The sequence below is a fragment of the Apodemus sylvaticus genome, chromosome 6 (genome assembly GCF_947179515.1).
Source record: "Apodemus sylvaticus chromosome 6, mApoSyl1.1, whole genome shotgun sequence".
Lineage (NCBI taxonomy): Eukaryota > Metazoa > Chordata > Mammalia > Rodentia > Muridae > Apodemus > Apodemus sylvaticus.
Window position 1 is genome coordinate 52783145 of NC_067477.1, and position 21854 is coordinate 52804998.

At 40.5% G+C, this 21854-nt stretch overlaps 1 protein-coding gene across 1 annotated transcript in view; it reads left to right on the forward strand.

Annotated features, from left to right (window-relative positions):
- Nucleotides 1-19744, forward strand: part of L2hgdh (L-2-hydroxyglutarate dehydrogenase) — a 26406-nt gene extending 6662 nt beyond the window's left edge. Inside the window, exons 4-10 of the mRNA XM_052185730.1 lie at nucleotides 1699-1830; nucleotides 6067-6229; nucleotides 7310-7344; nucleotides 10354-10521; nucleotides 10981-11138; nucleotides 12607-12738; nucleotides 19218-19744. Of these exons, the coding sequence (XP_052041690.1) occupies nucleotides 1699-1830; nucleotides 6067-6229; nucleotides 7310-7344; nucleotides 10354-10521; nucleotides 10981-11138; nucleotides 12607-12738; nucleotides 19218-19413 (984 nt within the window). The 3' untranslated portion in view covers nucleotides 19414-19744. The remainder of the gene's footprint in view (nucleotides 1-1698; nucleotides 1831-6066; nucleotides 6230-7309; nucleotides 7345-10353; nucleotides 10522-10980; nucleotides 11139-12606; nucleotides 12739-19217) is intronic.
- The last annotated feature ends 2110 nt before the right edge of the window (nucleotides 19745-21854 follow it).

The window sequence follows — 21854 nt, forward strand, 5'->3', positions numbered from 1 at the left end:
TTTTAGTTATTCTAGACAGGGTCTTGTAGCTTTAGATATCTGCCTCCCAAGTGCTGGGATTAAAGGTGTACATTGCTATGCCTGGCTTTTATTGGAAGTTTTTATTATCCTTACTTGTTACAGGTTTATTCAGGTTTGGTTTTTTGTTTTTCTTTTTTGGGTCATTTTCAGAAGTATCTTTCTAACAGTTTGAGCATCTGTATGATCTACTTTCTCTGATATATAGTTAATTGTTCATCGCATCTTTCTGAACCTTATTTCTCTAAGGTTGATAGCAACTTCCTTTCTCCAATGTTGTCATTAAAGATTTATTACGCTAAAAACAACAACAAACAAAAGATGAATTACAATGTCTTTAGTAATGTGAGAAAATGACCGTGTCGTAATGTTAACTGAGAATAGCAAGTGGAACGCTCCCGGGCTGAATCAGGTCAAGATGGTGGACTTTGATCCACACTGATTTACAAATACTCCCATTCTGTGATTTGTCTTTTTTATTTTCTTGATGGTGTCCTTTGACTCATCTTTTGCTTAAAGTTAATAATTTATTGACATAGGTAGCCTTTGTACCTTGGGCAAAAGCATTACTTCATGGACTTCTGTTGACTCATGGTATGAAGTTGTGCCCTGTGCATGCTCATGTTCCCATGAATATGTATCTATGTTTTTGCCTTGCTATGAAATAAGAAACTCAATTTAAGATACCTTCCCCAGAAATAAATAGAAAAAGAGTCCTGAAGAAAGTTGGTTAAATGTAATTCTTTCTGTATCAGTAAAGACTGTAATTTATTTCAAGACATCAAACAAGAGTTTGCCAGGAGTGGTGCCCCATTACACTGGTTACTGGCTATCTTTTTTATGTACTGGCATTTCACAGTTTCTTGTAGAAACAAGAAGGGTACTTACATTGAAAGACGTAAAGAGCTGGAGGTGGCTCCGCAGTTCAGTTAGGAGCACTGGCTGCTCTTGCAGAGGCTCCAGGTTCAGTTCCCAGGACCCACATGGTAGCTCAGAACCACGTGTAACTGCAGCTCCTGGGGTTCCATGACCCTCTCTGCCTTCCGTGAACATTGTATACAAATGGTGCAGAGGCACGCATGTAAGCAAAACATACAAAAGAGAGACCGTAAGAACAACAAAAGAAAGCTGTACCGTGGCTCTCTTGCTGCTAATGAGAAGAGCTGCGTATGTGTGTGGTCACATTGCAACGCTCAGCAAGAAACGGAAATTGAGGCAGCATGTCCCATTTGGGGATGTTAGGTTTTTGTTTTTTTGCTTTTTTTTTAAAAAAAGATTTATTTATTTATTTATTATATGTAAGTACACTGTAGCTGTCTTCAGACATTCCAGAGGAGGGCGTCAGATCTTTTTGCAGATGGTTGTGAGCCATCATGTGGTTGCTAGAATTTGAACTCAGGACCTTCAGAAGAGCAGTCAGTGCTCTTAACTGCTGAGCCATCTCTCCAGCCTGGGGGATGTTAGTTCTAATGCTATTTTTTTAAGATTTTTTTTTTTTCTTGGTGAAGAGAGAAACAAAATAATGAACAAAGGAAGAAGTAGATTCATGAAAGAAAAATGCTTTATATCAACCTTGACTGAGAAATCTGATAATTTATGATTTTTACATTGACTTTATATAGTTTATAGCTGGTGATATTTTTAACTTTATTCAATCATTTATTTGGTCATCTTCTGAAGCTAATAGTAGCTGTTGAACAAGAAGAAATTCCCAGACTTCAGGCCCTGTACGAGCGAGGCCTACAGAATGGAGTCCAAGGCTTGAGGCTGATCCAGCAGGAGGACATAAAGAAGAAGGAGCCGTACTGCAGGGTGAGTGGCCGGCCAGGCCGGTGCACACAGTGCTTTCCTCTAACTCTGCTGGGAGCGAGCGAGGGAGGGAGGGAGCGAGCACTCTAGAATGCGCGTCTGGTAATGACAAGTTCATATTGCTGTTGGATATATATACATCAAGGAGAAATTGTTAGGTTACAGTTTATGTGTTTATGTTCAGCTTTGGCAAATATTGCCAAAAGTTTTCCAGAGTACCTTGGTTTAGTCCTTCAGTCGTGTACGGTCCAGTTGCTTGTCTCCTTGCCGACACATGGTCTTCGTTTTCACTGAGGCCGTTTCTGTGGGTGTGTGGAGCAAGCTGAATATATCTTACTGAAAAGGCAGTAGGACAGACATTTTTCATATTCGGGCATGTTTGCATAGGCTTTACCAGTTGCACACCCCTAATCCAAAGTTTCCAAAAATCAGAATGTTTCCAAGTCAAAGCTTCATATATTCTTGGATTAGAGAGTCTCAAGCTATACCATTGCATTGTGCTTTTAATTCATATTCCCAATGACTCTGTGTTACACACCTTTTCCTGTTTATTTCCCACGTGGAAACTTTCCCCCTCAAGTTCCTCTCTAAGAGGTTTGCCAGTTTTTCTATTAGGTTTTTTGCCTTTTTTATAATTAATTAATTCTTACCAATTATAAAAAATCATTTACATGATCTGGATATATTTGTTGTGTATATAAATAGATACTTGCTCATTCATTTAAACATATATTGTAGGCATCTTCTGCCTCTTTGTAATTTGTCTTTTTATTTAATAGTGTCTTCTGGGAGTGGGGGTCCAGAAAAGGGGAAATCATTTGAAATGTAAATAAAAAATATACCGAATAAAAAAAATAGTATCTTCTGGAGGACAGTTTTATCAGCTTCTGCTTTTTTTATGGTTAGTGCCTTTAGTGTTCTGTTTGACAAGCCTTTTCCTGTTCCACTGTCTGGCAAATAGCTTATGTGGTTTTCTAAAAGGTGTGCATTTCACCTTTCATTCAGAATTGAGTTTTTTATCTAGCACTGGTCAAGGTATGTTCCCCTCTTTATGAATATCCAGTTGACTAGAGGAGTGTCATTTACAAAGAGATGACAATCCCCCTGCCGCTTGCAGCACCTCTTTTTGATAGCAAGTGTGTGTGTGTAGAATGGACTGTATTCTATCCTACTGTCCCTTCCATTAGGCAGTATTTACAGCATGTGCGATATCGTGTTCTCTCCTGGCCCTTCGCATAGGGAGACTTTGTCAGACCCACTAAAATTGGTCATTTTGAAGAGTCGGCTGTTATTTCTCTGCCTTTTGGGTTTTTAGAAGACTAGATAGGCAATTTAATTTAGTAACATGAGATTGACACCATTTCAGTTTGGTGTGTCAGGGCTTGATACTTAGTCTGAAATAATAGCCTCTAACTTTTACTAAACACGTGTTTTTAGAAAGCACACTAAATTCGTTGCTGTTTTGTAGCTTTAAATGGATTTAGTACATTTTGATTGTTCTAAATCTTCTAAATCTTTTGAATGAGGCAGATGAAGCCTATGTGCTGATAATAAAAAGTGATATATGTGCACACTTATTTTTAAAAGAGAGAAGAAATTGGTTCTTCTCCCAAGCCCCTAAGTGTGTTACCCCAAAGGACTCAGAACAGGTTTATTTTCTGTTTGAGCAAAGGCAGATAGATCCTTTATTTACTTTGTGCCAGATACTTTAGATCCTGCAGATAAGATTGATGTGTAATAAAGTGTGGCTGTCTGCCCGAAAGGAGTTGTAAATATAGAGAAGGTACAGTGTAGTCTAGCACAGAGTGCCAACTCCTGAGATGAAGTTAGTTCTCTAATTTGTACCAACTAAGGGGTGCTGTTAGCTGAATGTAAGAAGGTGGGCAGCCTTCCCAGAGGTGAACCCCTCGAAAACGGGTAAATAGAGAACTTGTAAAGTGCGCGGACCTTGCTCCCTCTGAGGCTGCCACACAGTGTTGCGCTCTTTGTAATGGCACCTGTGGTCATTAACTGTGACTGTGCGCAGTGGAAAATGCAGTCTGGTTATTTCCTAAAGGAACCTCCTCCCCTCCTCACCACCACAGCCAGGAATGTTCTCATGGTACACAGTCCCTTCTGAGTTTCCTAGCCTGCTGCAAAGAAGTTTATTAGGTAACTCTAAAGTACTTCTTACTCCATATCCCTTTAAAAAGAGGATAACCCCAGGGAGAGGATCTTGCCGAACTTTAAGCTGCATCTGTAAACTTTGAAGTAGGAAAAACTCTTGACAGTGCCCTCGAGTAATCCCCTGAGGTACTGCTGACTTCGGGTCTCACCCCTGGGTCTTTTCTTTTAGCACAAGAGGTCAACCACATGGTTTTGCTCCTTTATGTTGTTACTGAGTTTAGCCTCCAACTTTCCTTGACCCACTGGCCTGGCTCTTTCCTAGCTGTTTGACCTGCACTTGCATTATTTTTTCAAGCTGTCATCTGCTCATGTAGAAAGCACATGGCCAGCCCCAGGCTGAGGGGCAGTGAGTCTGTCTACATGCCCCATCTCAGCTGACTGTGCTACAGTCAGGCCTGGACCTGGGAACTGGGCGGCTTGGCCATCATGGCTTGTTTTGTATCTTCTATGCACGTTTACTTAGGGACACCAACACTTAATAAAAAGGAGTAAATTCAAGACTAGAAGTTGAAGAACAGAAGGGAGACTCTAGAGTTCTGAAGATACAAAGACAGTAGTTTTAAAAACACGCCTCAAATGTTTATTCACTCAGGAAGTCCTGGAGTGGTTTGTGTGCAGCTAGAGGAGCACAGTGTGAGGAGGAGGGTGCTTGGGCGGTAAAGAGCTGATGATTCCGAATGAGGCACACTTGCAGAGCGTTTCTGTCCTTCCCTTGTCACAGTTTTTTGTGCTCAGTGAGGAAGTGATGGGTCAGACTCTTGATACATTACCTTCTAAGGCTGCTGCACCCAGAAGCCTTTCTATAGGTTAAGACTGAGTATAGCTGTTAACTTGTATGGATTGTTGAGCAATAAGTCTCACATGTGTCCACTATATCAAAATAGGAGCGCTTTTCTAACTGTGACAAAGGCTCGTGTTCTAGAATCAAGCCTGGTGATGTAAATGGAGAGGCTGGACACATGTTCTATGTTTTGTGAGCCCTTGGTCCAACCTGGGCGGCTAGAAACATCGACGGAGGGGGAGGAGTGGGGCCAATATACCACTGAAATGTTTTTAAAGTTAACAATTCTATGTTGCCCAAACAAAAAAAATTTTTTCTTAAAAAATGACTAGTTGCACGCAGCTCCAGACATTAGTGCTCTGAGAACTAGTTACCTTCTCAGGGAAAATGATGGGGTAACTGATGTGTAAGGTTTGGCACCAAAACACGCTCAGTATTGCTGTGAGATATACTGTTCTTTTTCTTTTCTTCAGTAATGGAAAGGCCAATGACATATTCACATGTATTCCAAAATAAATGAATAAATAATAAAATAATCATGGATTTAGATCTAAATTCATGCCTTCAGTGACACAGAGAAATCAACAAAGCCAGGCTGTTCTTTTCTCTTATTATGTGCATGAAGCTGAATCAGTCATGTAACATTCCCATGCCCTGTCTATGGTCTCAAAGAGAGGGCCTGCAGCAGATCCTAGCGGTGCCTGGCTTCAGTGTGGGAGGGAGGCAGAGCAGCTGCGTTTCCCTGGCTGTGAGTGAGTGGTGTGTACATCGCTGCAAAGGTCTCCTCGGGGTCTATTGAAACATTTGGAGACTTCAACTCAGAATCAGATATGAGTCACCTCAGAGAGAAATGAACTGCCCTGAAATAATGAAAAAGCCTTAAAAACAAGGGTGGCAACCTGGGGCAACTTTGAAAATCAAGCACCTTTATTTTAAAAAAAATGAAGAAAAATTGTTTCCTGGTTATGAGTCATTCTAATTTAACTAGTATTGTTTCTGTCCTCTAATAGACACACACACACACACACATATGCATACATAAATATATATGCATAAATTTGGTCATGAACACACATATGCATATATACATACATGTGTGTGTATGTGTGTGTGTGTGTATGACCAAATTTAGACATATAATAGCAAATTTTCTGTTACTTTTTAAAGACAGTGTCAGATTTTTGGCAATCAAGAATAATGTGTGTTACCCATCAAAATAAACAAATATAGAAATGCAAACAAGCCTTGTTGATTCTTGACTGCATCATTTGCCTTTTTTACATCTATTCTAGGGTCTGATGGCCATTGATTGTCCATACACTGGCATTGTGAACTACCAACAGGTGGCTTTGTCATTTGCCCAGGATTTCCAAGAAGCAGGTGGCTCTATCTTGAAAGATTTTGAGGTAAAAGATATTGAAATAGCTAAAGAAAATCCTTCAAGAAGTAAGGATGGTAAGCTGTCTCTCTCTTTACATAATATTTGTGTTAATTAAAAATGAAATAGAATTTTCCCTGTCTGGGGACAATTCCTAGATTTTTGTGTGCTGATGGAGCTGGGCACTGAATAAACATTTGTCTGGCTCTGAAATCTAAATAGCCAAGGCTGTTATGTACAGTTGGCCTCCAGACAGTTCCCTCAGCAGTGCTTGCTATAAATACTAGCACCATCTAGACTTCTTGAGTCAGACTGGCAGGGGATATGTCTTCGGAACTAGTAAGTGGTTGGCTATCTTGGACACACTCAGATTTTAAACGGTAGACCAGTATTATAAAAAGACTCAGCCATTCTGAGTCTAACCTCCTGGGCCCCCCATTTAGACTGTAGCTAAAGCCTGCTTTATTCTGCTTTGGGATGCACATTTCTGTTTGCTGAGAGGAAATTTGTGGGAGAATCCGGTTCTTCCTCAGCAGGTTTTAAGGGAGGTCCAGATTGTATGAGTCACTTGCCCAGCATCCTTCTGTAGTCAAGAAGCAAATGAGCAAATATATTAAATTGTTGTATGTGGGGAGCAGAGTGAGTCAAATTCACAATATAGGTAGATAACAATCCTTTTTTCCATAGGTATGCTTTCTAGGGTGTTAATATCTTATCAGTAAGTGTAAACAAATGTCTTAAATGGTCAGTGCATTGTTGGAATTTTTTGTATTGTGAAAACTTTTGTTTTTCTGAACAACCCAGACTGCAAAGAATCAGGTTACCAATACTTGGACTCACTTATGTTTAGCACCCCGTGCTTTAGTTTTGTGGGCTAGATTAAATTCATTTATGATGGTATTTCTGTGCTAGAGTAAGCTAGAGAATGTGTGTTAGTTAAATTAATTTTAAAATTCCATCCTAAAACTTCCCAGCATTTTATATTTTGTCAAATATGAATTGCTTTAGTCTTCTTACTTGGTAAAAAGTTTCAGAATGAAAATTAAAATATAATTAAGACAGTCACTTAAATTTATCACTGGCATAATATTTTAAATAATGACAGCTTTCTTTTGCTCAAATAAAAGTTTCACTAATTCTTTTTTTCTCTCTGCCAGGGATGAAATATCCGATTGCTGTCAAGAATAGTAAGGTAAAGATCCATGGGCTCTTTTCACACTTGTTAAGCTGAATTATTGAATGATTGCTATACATGTTCAGGGGTGTACAGATGCATGTGTGTGCATGTGTATACATGTGAGAATCAGCACAACCTCAATTGTGCTTCCTTGGAGCCAGCTACCACATGTTTGTTTAAATGTCTTTTGTTAGCATGTATTAAGTACACACGGTAGCGGGCTTCATTGTAGCATTTGTATCACATCCACGCCCTTCTGCTTACCTTGTCTTCCAGTCAGGCCCCCCTCTTGCATGTCTTTGGGATATTTAAATAATATTTATCTTATGGGTGCGGGTGTTTGCCTGCATGTGTGTCTGTGCATGGTGTGTGTTCCTGGTGCCCTCTAAGACTGTAGTGGCAGTGAATCCCTGGAACTGGAGTTGCGAGGAAAACTGTGAGTCACCATGTGGGTGTGGGAACTGAACCTAGATCCTCTGCAAGAACAGTCAGTTCTCTTAAACACTGAGCCACCGCTCCAGCCAGCTGATAGGTACTTTATCACGCTGCTGTACATTCACCGATGAACTACTAACTCGGAGACTCGGGGAGGAGTGCGCGGGTCATGCAGAGGGAGATTGTTTTCCTCTGGTCTCCATAGTCTAAAGTGAGAACCATAGGACACTGTACCATCAGGTGTCAGCACAGGCCTCCTGGCAGTCTGAGAAGCCAGTTGCTGACGTGGACACTGAAGCTGTGTACCATCACTGCTCAGCAGATGCAGGATGACACGCCTCTGTTAAACCATACTTAGGTTTGACAAATAAAAATGGAGAGGGGCTAAACTGCTATGTTTTCATCAAATAAGATATAATTATTCCTTATGTGAATGAAACATGCTTACCCTCCAATACAGATTTTAAAAGTCATTTAAAAGTATTGTCTTTGAGAGGAGTTCATTATGAATTATACATCTACTCTTAGACCCTTAAGTGCTGAGATATAAGAGTGATCACTTTAAACATCTTATATTAGATTAATAGTCCCAACTTGAGATTATTTTGATTCCCAGGGGACAGCACCAGTGCCTGGAGACGTTGTTGATTGTGTGAGAACTGGATGAAGGGGTCATGACTGGCATGTGGACGGTGCAGTCCAGGGTGCTGATAAGCACCCTCTAGTTTAGGAAACAGCCTCCCTGGCTCCCAGGAAAGGAGAATCCTGCTTCAATGGCAGTGGTGCTGAGGTTGAGAGACCTGGTGTTAGACAATGGGTAAATAGGAGAGGCTACCATGAAGACACCTCACAAACTGGGTGACCTGAACAACAGTTATTTTCTCATACTTTAGGATCTAGAAGGCCAATAGCAAGGTGTGGTCAGGGTTAGTTTCTGGTGCGGCCTTTCTTCCTAGTTTCATGTGTTACTGCTTTTGAGGTGCTGGGGGCTGAGCCTAGGGCTTCCAGGGTGCCCGGTGGAATAAGTGGCTTGTCCTAATGTATCTGATCTTGCGTCGTATTCATCCTATCGGGCCAAAGGTGGGCGAGCCGTGGGACCTCATCTAACCTTAACTGCCTCTTTAATGGGGATACAACTTGAACATCAGAATTTTGGAAAAGCATTATTTAGTCCGTGATAATAATGATAAAAAATAATTGGATAATACATAGATAAATGATTTATTTCCCAACAAGTATGAGAGGCTATCCTGAGGCTGGCTGGCTGTTTGGTCTGGTTTGGGTTTGGAAGCTTTGTAGAACAGAGCTTCCTATGCAGACCAGGTCCTCCTGCCTCTGCCTCTCCAATGCTGGGTTAAAGGCATGCACCACTGTGCCTGTCCCAAGAGTTTCAACATGCACTTCTCTGATGATTCTGGTGTCAAGCACCTTCCTCAGCACCTGTTGGTAATTTATGTGTGTGTTTGAAAGGAGGCTATTCAGGTCTGTTCCCTGGTTTTGTTTGTTTTGTCATAGGTTTTCTTTGTGCCCCCTGGCTGTCATGGAACTAACTCTGTAGACCAGGCTGGCCTTAAACTCATAAAGATCCTCCTGCTTCCACTTCTCAAGTGCTGGGATTACAGGCACTTGAGAAGGTAGGAGCAGGTGTGCCTCCACTACCCTGCTCCAGTTTAAATTGGATCATTTTCTTTCTGGCCACTGAGTTCTTGAGCTCCTTCTATGTATTAGGTATTGGCCCTTGGCAGGTGTGTGGCTTGCTATACCTTTTCCTTTGCAGTGCAGAAACTGTGAGTCCAGTGTAGTCTACTTGTTCATTTTTGCTTCTTTTACTTGTGTCTGTGGTGCCCCTTCTACAAAAACCATCACCAAAGCCAGTGTCAGGGAGCATAGCATCTTCTGTAGTCTGTAGTCATAGGTTTAACATTTAAATCCTAACTCCATTTCAAAACAATGTTTTAATTGTCTGAGATAAGATCTTGCTCATTAAATAGGCCTGGCTGGTCTAGTGTTTGGGGTGTAGTTCCGACTGGCCTTGAACTCATTTCTGTTTTAGCCATTCAAGTTCTGGAATTATAGGAATTGACCACCATATGTAGCTTCAAATTCATTTTTTGTACATTTTACAAAAGAATCCAGTTTTGCTGATAGTTACATTGAATTTGTTCTTTTAGAAAAAAACTGTGTTTATCCTTTTTTTTTTTTGGCATCTCTTCCCCCCCCCCCACCTATTCTTTTATGCAATCGTGTGTGTGTGTGTGTGTGTGTGTGTGTGTGTGTGTGTGTGTGTGTGTGTGTAGCCTAGGTTAGCCAGGGCTATACAGTAAGAATGCCTGCCACCCCAGCCCCTGGAAAAGTGTCTTAATTAGCATATATCAACTATATGATGGGATCCAGTGCGGTGTTTTTATACATGCAGATAGCTGTGGATAAAGCCCCACCTTCCTTTACCCACCTCCCATATTGCAACCTCTGTTAATTCTGCATTCAGTTGGAGAGTTTTGGGTTTTTAAGGTTTTACACATAGACAAGGACTGCCACATTTTCATTCTCATATTTAGAAACTAACCATGCTTCTTTAATTTGTACCAGGGAAAGGAAATTCGGTGTCGATATGTTGTGACATGTGCCGGTCTTTACTCAGACCGTATTTCGGAGTTGAGTGGCTGCAATCCTGACCCTCAAATTGTCCCATTCCGGGGAGATTACCTGGTCTTAAAGCCAGAAAAGGGTTACCTTGTAAAAGGAAATATTTATCCGGTAGGTAATGATACTTCTGTCTTGGCACTCATCAAGTGAATTTATATCTTTCCTGCCCGCACTTACCCTGCTGATGAACCAGTCCCTGAGAGGAGGTCAGGCTGAACCAGCCACTGAATTGTCTGCTGCTTCTCACTTCCCCAGGCCTGTGCTGGAAATGTGTACATTTTCCCAGGCATCCCTGATTTGCCTGCAGGTCACAGACCACTCTTATAAGAGAAAGAGCCAATAACATGACCTCTTTCCCTCCTTTCCCAGAAAGATGGATAAATGGAACAATACATATTAATGTCACTAGCATTTTAAAACAACATGTGTTAATAGAAAATCCTGACTGAATACAGCTCATGATGCATGCAGATGTCTAGAAGGAGCTCTCTCACATCACCAGTTAGATGCTTGTGTGTGCGATACTGCAATGCGAACTGCTAACCGGCCTTTGCTGTGTTGAGTCTGCAGGTCCCGGACAGCCGGTTTCCTTTCCTAGGAGTTCACTTTACACCCAGGTTGGATGGCTCTATTTGGCTAGGTCCTAATGCAGTGCTTGCCTTTAAACGGGAAGGTTACAGACCCTTTGACTTCGATGCCAGAGATGTCATGGAAGTAATTCTCAAAAGGTAATAATGTTACCTTTAAGAAGATTTTATGTGCTTGCTTTTTTAACTCCAGAAGTTTTTGATATTCTGATAGATTAGGCCTTTATATATGTGATTGTTACTTTCATTTATTATTCCAAATTAAGATCTTTAATAAGCATAAATTTGATTATTTGGTTTTGATGCTAAGAATTGAAGGCAGAACCTTGTACATACTAACTAGGGTTTCCCCCTCTCTGGATTATGTTTCACACCAAGTGTAATATTTAAGTACCTCAAAAAGATTTTGATGAACCAGGGTAATAATGTCTTAGCTAAATATTGCTAAAAGACCCAAAACAACTTTGAAAAGATCATTTCAAGCTAGTCACCGTTGTTTTGTAAGCTGTTGGATAAAAATTACTGATGAGATGGTGCATGTGCTTGTGTGTGTGTGTGTGTGTGTGTGTGTGTAAAACTAAGGTTGATGCTATATATGATACTGTCCTAAGAAATAGCCTTATGAAGTATTCTGTTTGTTTTTTTCCAGTGTGCACATGTGTATGGGTGCACCACATGTATGTGTATGTCTAGGCCATACTTTGATGTCAGGTGTGCTGTACATTATAAAATGGTGTTATAATGCAGGGATGAGGGAGCATCTCAGTGGGCCTGGCCAAGGTGTTCCCCTGAGGAGTCACTACCATGCCATAGCTCTAGTACAAAAGGAAGTTTAGTTAGTGGGGGAAGGGAAAGGAAAGGGAGGAAGAGAGGAGTTGAGAGAGAGAGAGAGAGAGAAGAGAGGAAGAGCAGGTTTGGCTTGTACTGGCAGGTGTGGTGTTGTAAGCTGCTGCTAGGTAGATGTTGGGCAGAGTCTAGAGGAATTGCCAACAAGGTGTCTTCCTAAGTCATTAGCTACTTTTTTGAGACATATTCAACTAGGAGCTTATTTATTCAACTAGGAGCTTATTTATTCCACCAGACTAGCTGGCCAGCAAACCCAGGGAGTCCCCCCCCCCCCATGTTTACACGGCAAACATGTTACTAAATGAGCCTTTTCCCAGCCCTCTGGTCTTTTTAGCAATCTTTCTCCTCAGAGTATTTTATATAAAACTACTGGAAAACATTTTAAATTATATATGGGTTTTACCCTCTGCAGATTCTGTAACAGGATTAGGTTGAACTTTTTAATATGTGTACAGAATCTCACTCAAGAACTGCTACTAGAATATTGTGTCTCTGCCAGCCTAAACTAGGATAGGTGTTCCGCTGTTTTAAAGATGCCTTTGGAAGCATTAGAAAGCCTTATTAGCATTGGCAGGCGTCATAGGCTGCCATTCTGAAATCGCATTCCTTATACATTTTGAGTATGAATGAATTCCTCTCCTTATATTAGCCAAAAGTTTCTTTACTGTGTAACTTTTTCTGACTTTTTATAAAAGGTATAGATATTTTATAATAATAAAAGATTCCTGTCTCATAAGGGTTTTTTTTTTTCCTTCATTCTTAGCGGTTTCATTAAACTGGTGCTTCAGAATTTCTCTTACGGAGCTAATGAAATATATAAAGCCTGTTTTCTCAGTGAAACAGTGAAGCATCTTCAAAAATTCATTCCTGAAATTACCATCAGCGACGTCCTTCGGTAAGGAAAAGTGGTGAGGGAGGGAATGTGAGAGGGAGGCCCCGCTGGTGACAGCTGTCTCAGATGGCTCAGCCTCGGAACCCTTGCCCTGCTCCCCAGAGACTTCTGTCCCTCCTGCACAACCGTATCGTAGCCGGTAGTTCCTCATAATCATCTGTCCATTTTCTGCTGGTTTTGTTTTGAGACAGGGTTTCTTTGTATAGCCCTGACTGTCCGGGAACATTCAGAGCCCTGCTTCCTTTGCCTCCTTCTGTGCTGGAGTTAAAGGTGTGTGCCACCTTGACTGAGTCTTAAAAACCCTTCAGATACATACTTCTTGCCTTTCATCTTCTCAGCTTAAATTGTTTTTATTTTATTTTTAATTGTATGTCTGTGGAGAGGTGGGTGTATGCATTTGAGACCAGAGGCATTGGACTCTATGGAACTGGCGCTGTAGGAGTTGTAAGCTGCCCACAGTGGGTGCTGGGAATCAAACCCAGATTCGGGCAGTGCACCCTCTTAGTCACTGAGGGATCTCCCCAGTGCCCCTCTGCTTGTGCCTCTGTCCACTTCGACTCTGCTTGTAGGACAGAAGTAGGGTGTAGCCTGGCTGTAGTCGCTCTAAATCCTTGTTCAGGGGTGTCAGGAAAACTTCGTTGGTGTTTTCTTCTTGGGATTAAAGACTTTCTAGACTTGATGTGTAGATTCTCCTGAATTTGTCAAGCCTATGTATTAGTCCTCCTTGGAGATATTTTTAGTGCCCATGCCAGTTGTTAGGCCTAATCCACAGTGTATTTGAGGTACTTGTACTGTATTATAACTTCTCCCTCCACGGTGCTCTAGAGCAGCTGTTGAAACTAGCCTGGTGTAATATGTCAGTGAGCTTCCCTGTGTATCAGCAGAGAGCGACAGTCATGTCAGCTGTCTCCCTTAAGGGGCATGGGGGGGGGGATCATCTGCTCTAAATCTGTCTCTCATGTGTCATTCTGAAACCAAGACCATTCTGATGGACTCCTTAGAAGGACTATTAAGAACGCAGTTTGTGTTTTCTTTTTTGTCTCTTCGACTCACCTTCTGAAATGGAAGGAATAAAAATATTGAGGCTTTGTCTTCTTGTGCTCACTTATAAACCAAGTCTTTATTCTCTCTGGTTTACAGTTTCAGACTTAGAGTGCCTTAAATCTGAAAACAGTCTGGTTAAATCAGATTGCATTACTGCTGCTAACACTCCTTGGGTGGCTGGGCATGTGAGACTCTGTATCAAAACTGGGGCAGTCATTCACTACTCATATTCCAGTACCACGCTTTTAGAGGAGCCTGAGGCAAACCTGTTCACAGATGTGCCTGGAGACAGTCAGTTCAGTCACAGATGAGTTCCTCTTTAGAGACAGAGATGCTGATGTGGCTAGCTTAGTGATCCGGTTTGTTCCTTCTCTTGATTTCTTCAGATTCCTCCAGCTGTTAAATTTAGAAAATTACTAAGAATAAGGAATATATATTTGATATCATTTGTGTGAGTTGAAAAACAAGCCTAATAGCACATATTATTTATAGATCACTGTGAAAATAAAAAGCAATCATAAAACTAATAAATACCTGATTCAGAAAAGTGGCTACCTCTAGGGAAGGAAGGTCAGGATCTGCAAATACCATGGAGGCTTCTTTCTATTTTTTAAATTAATTTTTATTTATTCTTTTTTATTATTTCCAGTTTTCATTAGAATATATCTGTTGTTATTGATATCTTATTATATGCCTGAAATACTTAAGATCAATAAAACTTTTCACAGCTTCAAGCTTCAGTCCTGCCTGTCTTGTCATGCAACCCAGTGTATTCAGACCATAAATGTCCTGTCAATAATGTGTCATAAGCATAGAAGTGTTAGATAGTGAAATCTAACAGATCGTCCATACCAGAGGTCCTGAGTTAGCCTCCAGCACTGCAGAGGAACAGCAGGTTAATAGAGGCCACACGTGGAGGGCTGTATTACTCTAACATGGTACCCGAAGGTATCAGTAGCTACTGAAGGTCAATCATCTTGATTCTTATTGCTTAGCAAAGCACTGGAAACATTTTTTTAGTATTATGCATTAAACTGGAATGTCAAGTTATTATCTGTCAGGTACATACATGAGGTATACAAATGTTACATGATTGTCACTAAGGTCCTTATGCTAATTCTAAGCTCCTCCCATTCTTTTCTGATTAATATGTCACCAGTCATATGTTACTGTTACTGAGTCTGTTAGGGCTGTAAGGAAGTAAAAAGATGAAGTCATATAGGCAATGATCCCCCTTTCCTCACGTATCGTTTTGTTAAATGTTTTATTAAGGAATTCAAAAGTAAAATTTCAAGCAAGAATGGAAACTATACTATGTTATAAAATGCAAAAACAAGATACCTCTGTAAGTTGGTGCTGTTGGCATTTGCACTAGATAATTCTTTGCTGTGAGGCCTCTCTAGCTTATTGCAGGGTGTTTAATAGCACTCCTGGGCTTTACCCATGAACCCATTTGTAATAATCCAAAAAATGTCTCCATTATATTGCCAATATCCTCTAGGGGGCAGGATTTCACTTAGTTGAGAACTACTAGTCTAGAGAATTAGGTAACTCACACTACAAAATTAAAGAGAAAATGTAAGAAACATTCTTGATATACATACACGTACGACTGACACAGAGGGAATGCAGTGGGTACCGTATACCCCAACAGAAGAAACGGGAAACCTGTTTGCCAAAAGGAGCTGGTGCTGATGCTGCCCTAAAGCAAGAGGCCTGGGTTACAGATGTTCCTTGTCTATTTATTAAGTTCATTTTTTAACAATTTCATACATGCATACAGTACATTCTGATGACTTTTTCCCTACTCACACTTTCTTTGCCTCCCTTCCATTCCTATCAACCCCCTTTTTCAGACTATGGTTTCTGTTTTGTTTTGTGACTTACTGAGTTTAGTCAGAGCTGACTTAGAAACTCTTTGTTTCAGAACTCTTTGCTTCAGAACTCTTTGGAACCTTGTAGGCTCACGACTGCCCCCAGAATTTATCAGTAGTGACTAGGTCAGCGTGAGGGGTGGAGCCCCCATTTATACCTGACTATTATCAGGCTTGTTCCTGTGCAGGCCCAGTGCAGGCAACCACATTGCAGCGAGCTGTTATTGCAATGGCTTTGGCTGTGCTATGCTCAGAAGGTGGCATTTTGCAGTCCTTCTCCCTATCTTACATTCTTCCCAATGGGCTTATATTTGTTTTGGTTTTTTAAATGTATTTATTATGTGTACAGTGTTCTGCCTGCATGTTTGCCTGCAGGCCAGAAGAGGGTACCAGCTCTCATTATAGATGGTTGTGAGCCTTCATGTGGTTGATGGGAATTGAACTCAGGACCTCTGGAAGAGCAGCTATTGCTTTTAACCTCTGAGCCATCTCTCCAGTGCTGAGTTTATGTTTTGAATTGATGTTTGACTTACATGCAATAAAATGTTTACATACAATAAAAAGTGCTCAGTGAAATTTGAAAATTGTATATGTCCATCACACAAAAACAAGATAATATAGCATAAGGAACTTTATTTTAATTTCCCCCCAGGGGAAATAAAATAGTAAGTTAGACTCTAAGGTATTCTTTTTATTTTATTTATTTTTATATTAAGAAAGGTTCTAACTATGTAGCCCTGTCTGGAATAGAGACCTGTATAGACCCTTGAATTCAGAGAGACCTTCCTGCCTCTGCCTCCCAAATGCTGAGATTAAAGGCATGCACTGCTATGCCTGGAACAACTGAGGGTCTCTTAGTAAAAAAGGAATCTAAAAAAAATAGCCCTTGGCACCAAAATATACTAAGGAATTTTGTCTGTCCATTTTTGGGAATTCGAATGTAAGGGTATGAGACTTTAAATGTATAAATTATCAGAGAAGCTAATTTATAAAAGTGGACCAGGTATGATTGATCCTACTTGAATCTCAGTCTCCCCTGACACTGCTTTCTCACCCTGCCCTGTCTGTAAATCATATAGTAAAAAGTTAAAGCCAGTTTAGTTGATATAGGCTGAATATTGTCAATACTAAGTGTGTGCCACTTTATTAATAAACATAGTTTTCACATTTAGATTGGAGTAGCTCCCAACATGAGCACTATTTATAAGCACTATTTAGGACCAGTCAAAGATGTTGGTTACAACTTTTCATAGCTTTTTTTCCAGCCACAATACAGTATCTGTCATGTGACCTACTGCAGTACAGGCTATCTCGGAGGAAGAGTTTGCTCTGCTGTGTGTTCAGCTGCTGTTGTTTCTGGACATATTTTAGCATTCAGGATGCACCTTGCCATTATCCCAGCTACACATAGCAAGCACTGTATTTAATAGAATTGAATCCACAGTTCTTAGTTTGCTAAATCATTCCTTTAGTTTTGCTTTAAAAATGTTAAAAATATAGTGCATAGCTTATTGAATGCCTATAAACTGTAACACTCTAGTCTAGACGTGGAGGTGAGATGGGTGTTATGCAAGACATTGTCTGCCCTCGAGGCAGTTTTGGTTTATCTTTTCTAAGGTTTCATTTTACAGTGTTTACCTCAGGCTGAAGTCCTGTGAAAGGAAAGGCTACACATAACTGTACTATGTAGGAGAGAACATAGGGCTTCCTAAGATGCTGAAACCGAAACATGAGGAGTTTGGTAGTTTGGGCAGTCAATGCTAGTGTGCACTGGAGTCAGATCTTAAGAAAAGCGTAGTGTTTTATTTTTAGTTTGAGTTACAGATTTTGGACACTTAGGCCAAAGGTATTGAGAGGAAATTTATCTTTATGTGGGAAATAACTGTAGATATTGCTGTGGTTAATCAGTGTTAACTCCAACATGCTTAGCAGTAATGAGGAATATAGAAGCTCTGCACTGAGCAAAGTGACTTTACCCAGAGGACTGAGCACTAGTGACTGTATCCTGGAAGACAGGGACAAGACAAGACCACGGGCACTTGGACCAGCAGCCGCATTCTTTGCTAAGTAAATCAAGGAGTACTACTGCTGAGTTAATAAGCTATTCAGATTGCAAAGGAGGACCCACCTTACTGTGTGTCTTTGTCCTCGGAAGTGTTCATTTCAGTGCCATCTTTCCTGCACTCGGCTGCTGTATCTGATGCTCATCAAGCACAGCCTGGTTCTTTGGAGCCACTTGCACATTCACCTTTCACGGGCGTGCACTTTCTTTTTTTTTTTTTTTTTTTTTTTGGTTTTTTTGGATTTGGTTTTTTCGAGACAGGGTTTCTTTGTGTAGCCCTGGCTGTCCTGGAACGCACTCTGTAGATCAGGCTAGCCTCGAACTCCGAGATCCGCCTGCCTCTGCCTCCCAGAGTGCTGGGATTACAGGCGTGTGCCACCACCGCCCGGCAGGCTCGCACTTTCTTACACTTGGGATTATTAGCTCTGTGGGTGAGCAGTGCCACTGAATGCTTCAGTCTCTTGGTGCTCCTCTGAGGCCGCTTAGGCCCACAGCAGCCCCTCAGCAGTTGTAAGGAGATAGGAGATGATCCCAGTACTGAAGTGCATGGTCATAGTAGCTAATCTTGTCCTTGTCCTTACTCAGCCAGCCTGGCTTCTAAGGACAGTGTTATCATGCTGCTCTCTGTGTCCTCAGATTTTTATCTGCGTTGCTGCAGAATCTGTAAAAACTGTTCATGATTGCCTGGCTTCATTGTGTCCTCAGCTGCATGAGACCCTATTTAAAAAAAAAATTAAAACATAAAGCTGGCCTCATGACTGAGTCTAAGCCCTCAGGAGGCAGAGGCAGGTGGATCTCTGTGAGTCTAAGTTCCAGGATAGCCAGGGCTACATACTTAGACCCCGACTCAAAAAAAAAAAAAAAAAAAAAAAAAAAAAAAAAACTCAAAAAGCAGTACTTGAGTTGATTCACTACAATATTAACATGTTTCTGAATTCATTTTTTTTGTACTTGCCATCTTCTTATAATTAATTGGAGGTTTTCCTTATATTGGAGGTTAAAATGTTAAGAAATTAAAATTTTCAACTTAAGAGTATACTAGTTTTTCCTCCATAAATTTTAATAATAGTTTATCAAAACAAAATTTGAAAAAACAATACCGTAGATAGAGTGTGCAGCTGGAGTCAGCTCCTACCCATTGCTTTATGAAAAGTCTGCTGCAGCCTCTGATTTATATGATTGCTACTGATTGAGTTCTAGAGTAAGCTTATGTTTTTAATAAAAGCATCTATTCCAATTAAATATGCATTTGCCTGATACTTTGGGAAGAACAGTTATTTACTGTAAGTAATGAATTGCCTGGGTGTTTATGTGGTAGTATTTGTTACACTGTTACTTAATAGTCATCCTGCAGAGTCCCATCCACAGCAAACATGAGTTAAGTGGGTTTCCACATAACTGCCTGTAGGATAAAAACTTAGTTGCTTTAGGAGCGCTGTGGAAGCGTGTAGGCTGTCCTCTCTCTGGCTCAGATGATCAGCACTTTGCTTTTGCTTTTGCAGAGGTCCTGCGGGGGTACGAGCCCAGGCCCTGGACAGAGACGGAAATCTGGTAGAAGACTTTGTGTTTGATGGAGGAACTGGCAAGATTGGAGATCGCGTTCTTCATGTGAGAAATGCACCTTCGCCTGCTGCCACTTCCTCCCTGGCAATTTCTAGAATGATAGCAGAGGAAGTACAACAAAGGTTTAAGTTATGAGCGACAGAGGGTGCTGTGCTTGCTCTACAGTCCCTACGCCAGCAGCAAGGGTCTACCGGGCGTGTTCTAAAATTATAATTTAAGAAAACAATTTTAAAACCATGCCTTTAAGGCTATAAACAATGACCTATTAACAGGATATAGTAGATAATAGTAATTTTTAAAAAAATTTCAGGTCCATATTCTTGTGAACAAAGAAATGTAGTGTATCACTACCTGTTTTGAAACTTCAAGTTTATTAGAGACTTACACCAACCCACCTCAGTCTTTGGGATGTTTGGAAGGACAACATAAAAGATGGAGTGTCCTAAATAAATGTTTGGATTTGTAATATGTTTCCTTTTTCTAAATAACTACTTATTTAGAAAATGAAAATGCTTGATTTCAAGAAAATAAATGAAATTTCACATTTGTACGTAGCATAGAAACAACTCAGTCTGTAGCTGCAGTCCCGCAGTGTGGCACCATCACTCCAAGTGCAGAGCAGTGTGCGGTGTGCGTGTTGCCTGCACTACAGTTTTCTGTGGCTGAGAAATGAAGTCCCTAAAAGGACTGATTGCTATATGTGCAGTTTAAGATCCTGACTGGCTGAGTCACTGTGTCATTTTATGTGTTTTACAACTCAGGCTTGGTCACACAAAGGGTCCCAGGATGTAGGCCAAGATTACTAATGATTCATATCTACTTGGGTTTTCAGAATTCCTATAAGCTTTGGGGGGACATTTCTCCATTTTTGGTTAATATCTAACTTGGAGGCATTCACTTTTGTAGACCGCGAAAGTGCCTTATAGTCTTCATATTTATTTCACTAACATGTTGAGTTGGTGCCAAGTGCCATACTGTGTGTGCTTGTGCACACTTGTGTGCACATGTGCATGTGTGTATTGTGCCATATTACTGAGTATACTGTATGTATGTGTGTGTAGTACCATATTGTGTATGTGTGTGTTTTAGCTAGTGAAGTGTGTATTACAATTCAAAGAGTTGGAAAATAGAAATGTGAGTGGAGAAACTGGCAACCTGGCCGTGGAAATAGCCAGCACTTGGGGAGACCTCATCTGCCCTCTCCCGAGAGTTCTCTCAGGGTTAATCTTTGTTTTCCCACCAACACTGTGATGGATGTATGAGAGGGATGTGCATGCAGATAGAAAACCTTTTCTTGCTTTTTTTTTTCTCTCTTCACTGCCGCCCTTGGTGCTTACATTTTTATTAAGCTCTCTAATTCATTAGTTTAAAAGGATACATATTTTGGGCTTCAATTCAAGGTCAGCATATCCCAGGTAAATAGATGAGACAGTTATTCAACACTTGGGCTGGGCGTATTAAAACATTCAGAAATTAGAAAAAACAAACCCTAATGGCCTCCTATATAACAACTGATTCCAAAAGAAACAAACTGCATGTAGTACTTTTCTGTTCTAAGACGTCAGTGATACAAACATTACATTAAGATTGTTTTTATGACTACAATGAGAATCCTTTCCTTTTAGATGTGGTAAGAGAAGTGTGCATTGGTTTTCTTTCACCAACTGTGAGACCTGTGCATATACATTAAGCTGTGAAAAAATAAAGTTACAAAATATAAAACACAAGAGCCAGGCGGTGGTGGTGCACGCCTTTAATCCCAGCACTTGGGAGGCAGAGGCAAGCAGATTTCTGAGTTTGAGGCTAGCCTGGTCTACAGAGTGAGTTCCAGGACAGCCAGGGGCTACAGAGAAACCCTGTCTTGAAAAAAAAAAAAAAACAACAAAAAATGTGTGTGTGATGTGTGTGTGTTTGTGTGTGTGTGTGTACACACACAGACACATTTTTCTTTATATATATTTTTTCTTTATATTTATATATCTCACAAAATAACTATCATGATAGAAGCAATCCTTACTCCATTTGGGTCTGTATTGTATGTCCCAAAATATTAGTGAAAATTTGTTGAAATATGTTAGTTAATCTCTTTGAAAATATTTGATATTTATGTCAATAGGACTTTTTTGTTAAATACTGATATATAAATTTTTTGTCTTTCTGGTAAAATAAAAATGTATATTAATATTAAAATATTTTAATGTCTCTTGGTGTTACGATATTTTATTCCCATTAAAACTTCTACTGAGGAGCTGGAGAGATGATGTCTTAGTGGCTGGGAGCCCTGACTGCTCTTTCAAGAATCCAAATTCAATTCACAGCGCCCACGTGGCAGCTCACTGTTGCAGGGTATTTGAGCACACTGAACCCTGAGATTGTGTTGTTCATTGAAAAACCTGCTTCTAGTTGTGGCGTGGCTCAGCCTTAGCACACACCATTAACCCCAAACAATGAGCATAAAATTAGTTTGTAGAAGAAAATGTTCCTGTTTGAAAGTGATATTTAATTGAGTGTCAGACAGAGTGACAAATCAGAGAAAGATTTGACAGACTGGGAAATCCCAACTCTCAAGAGAAGAG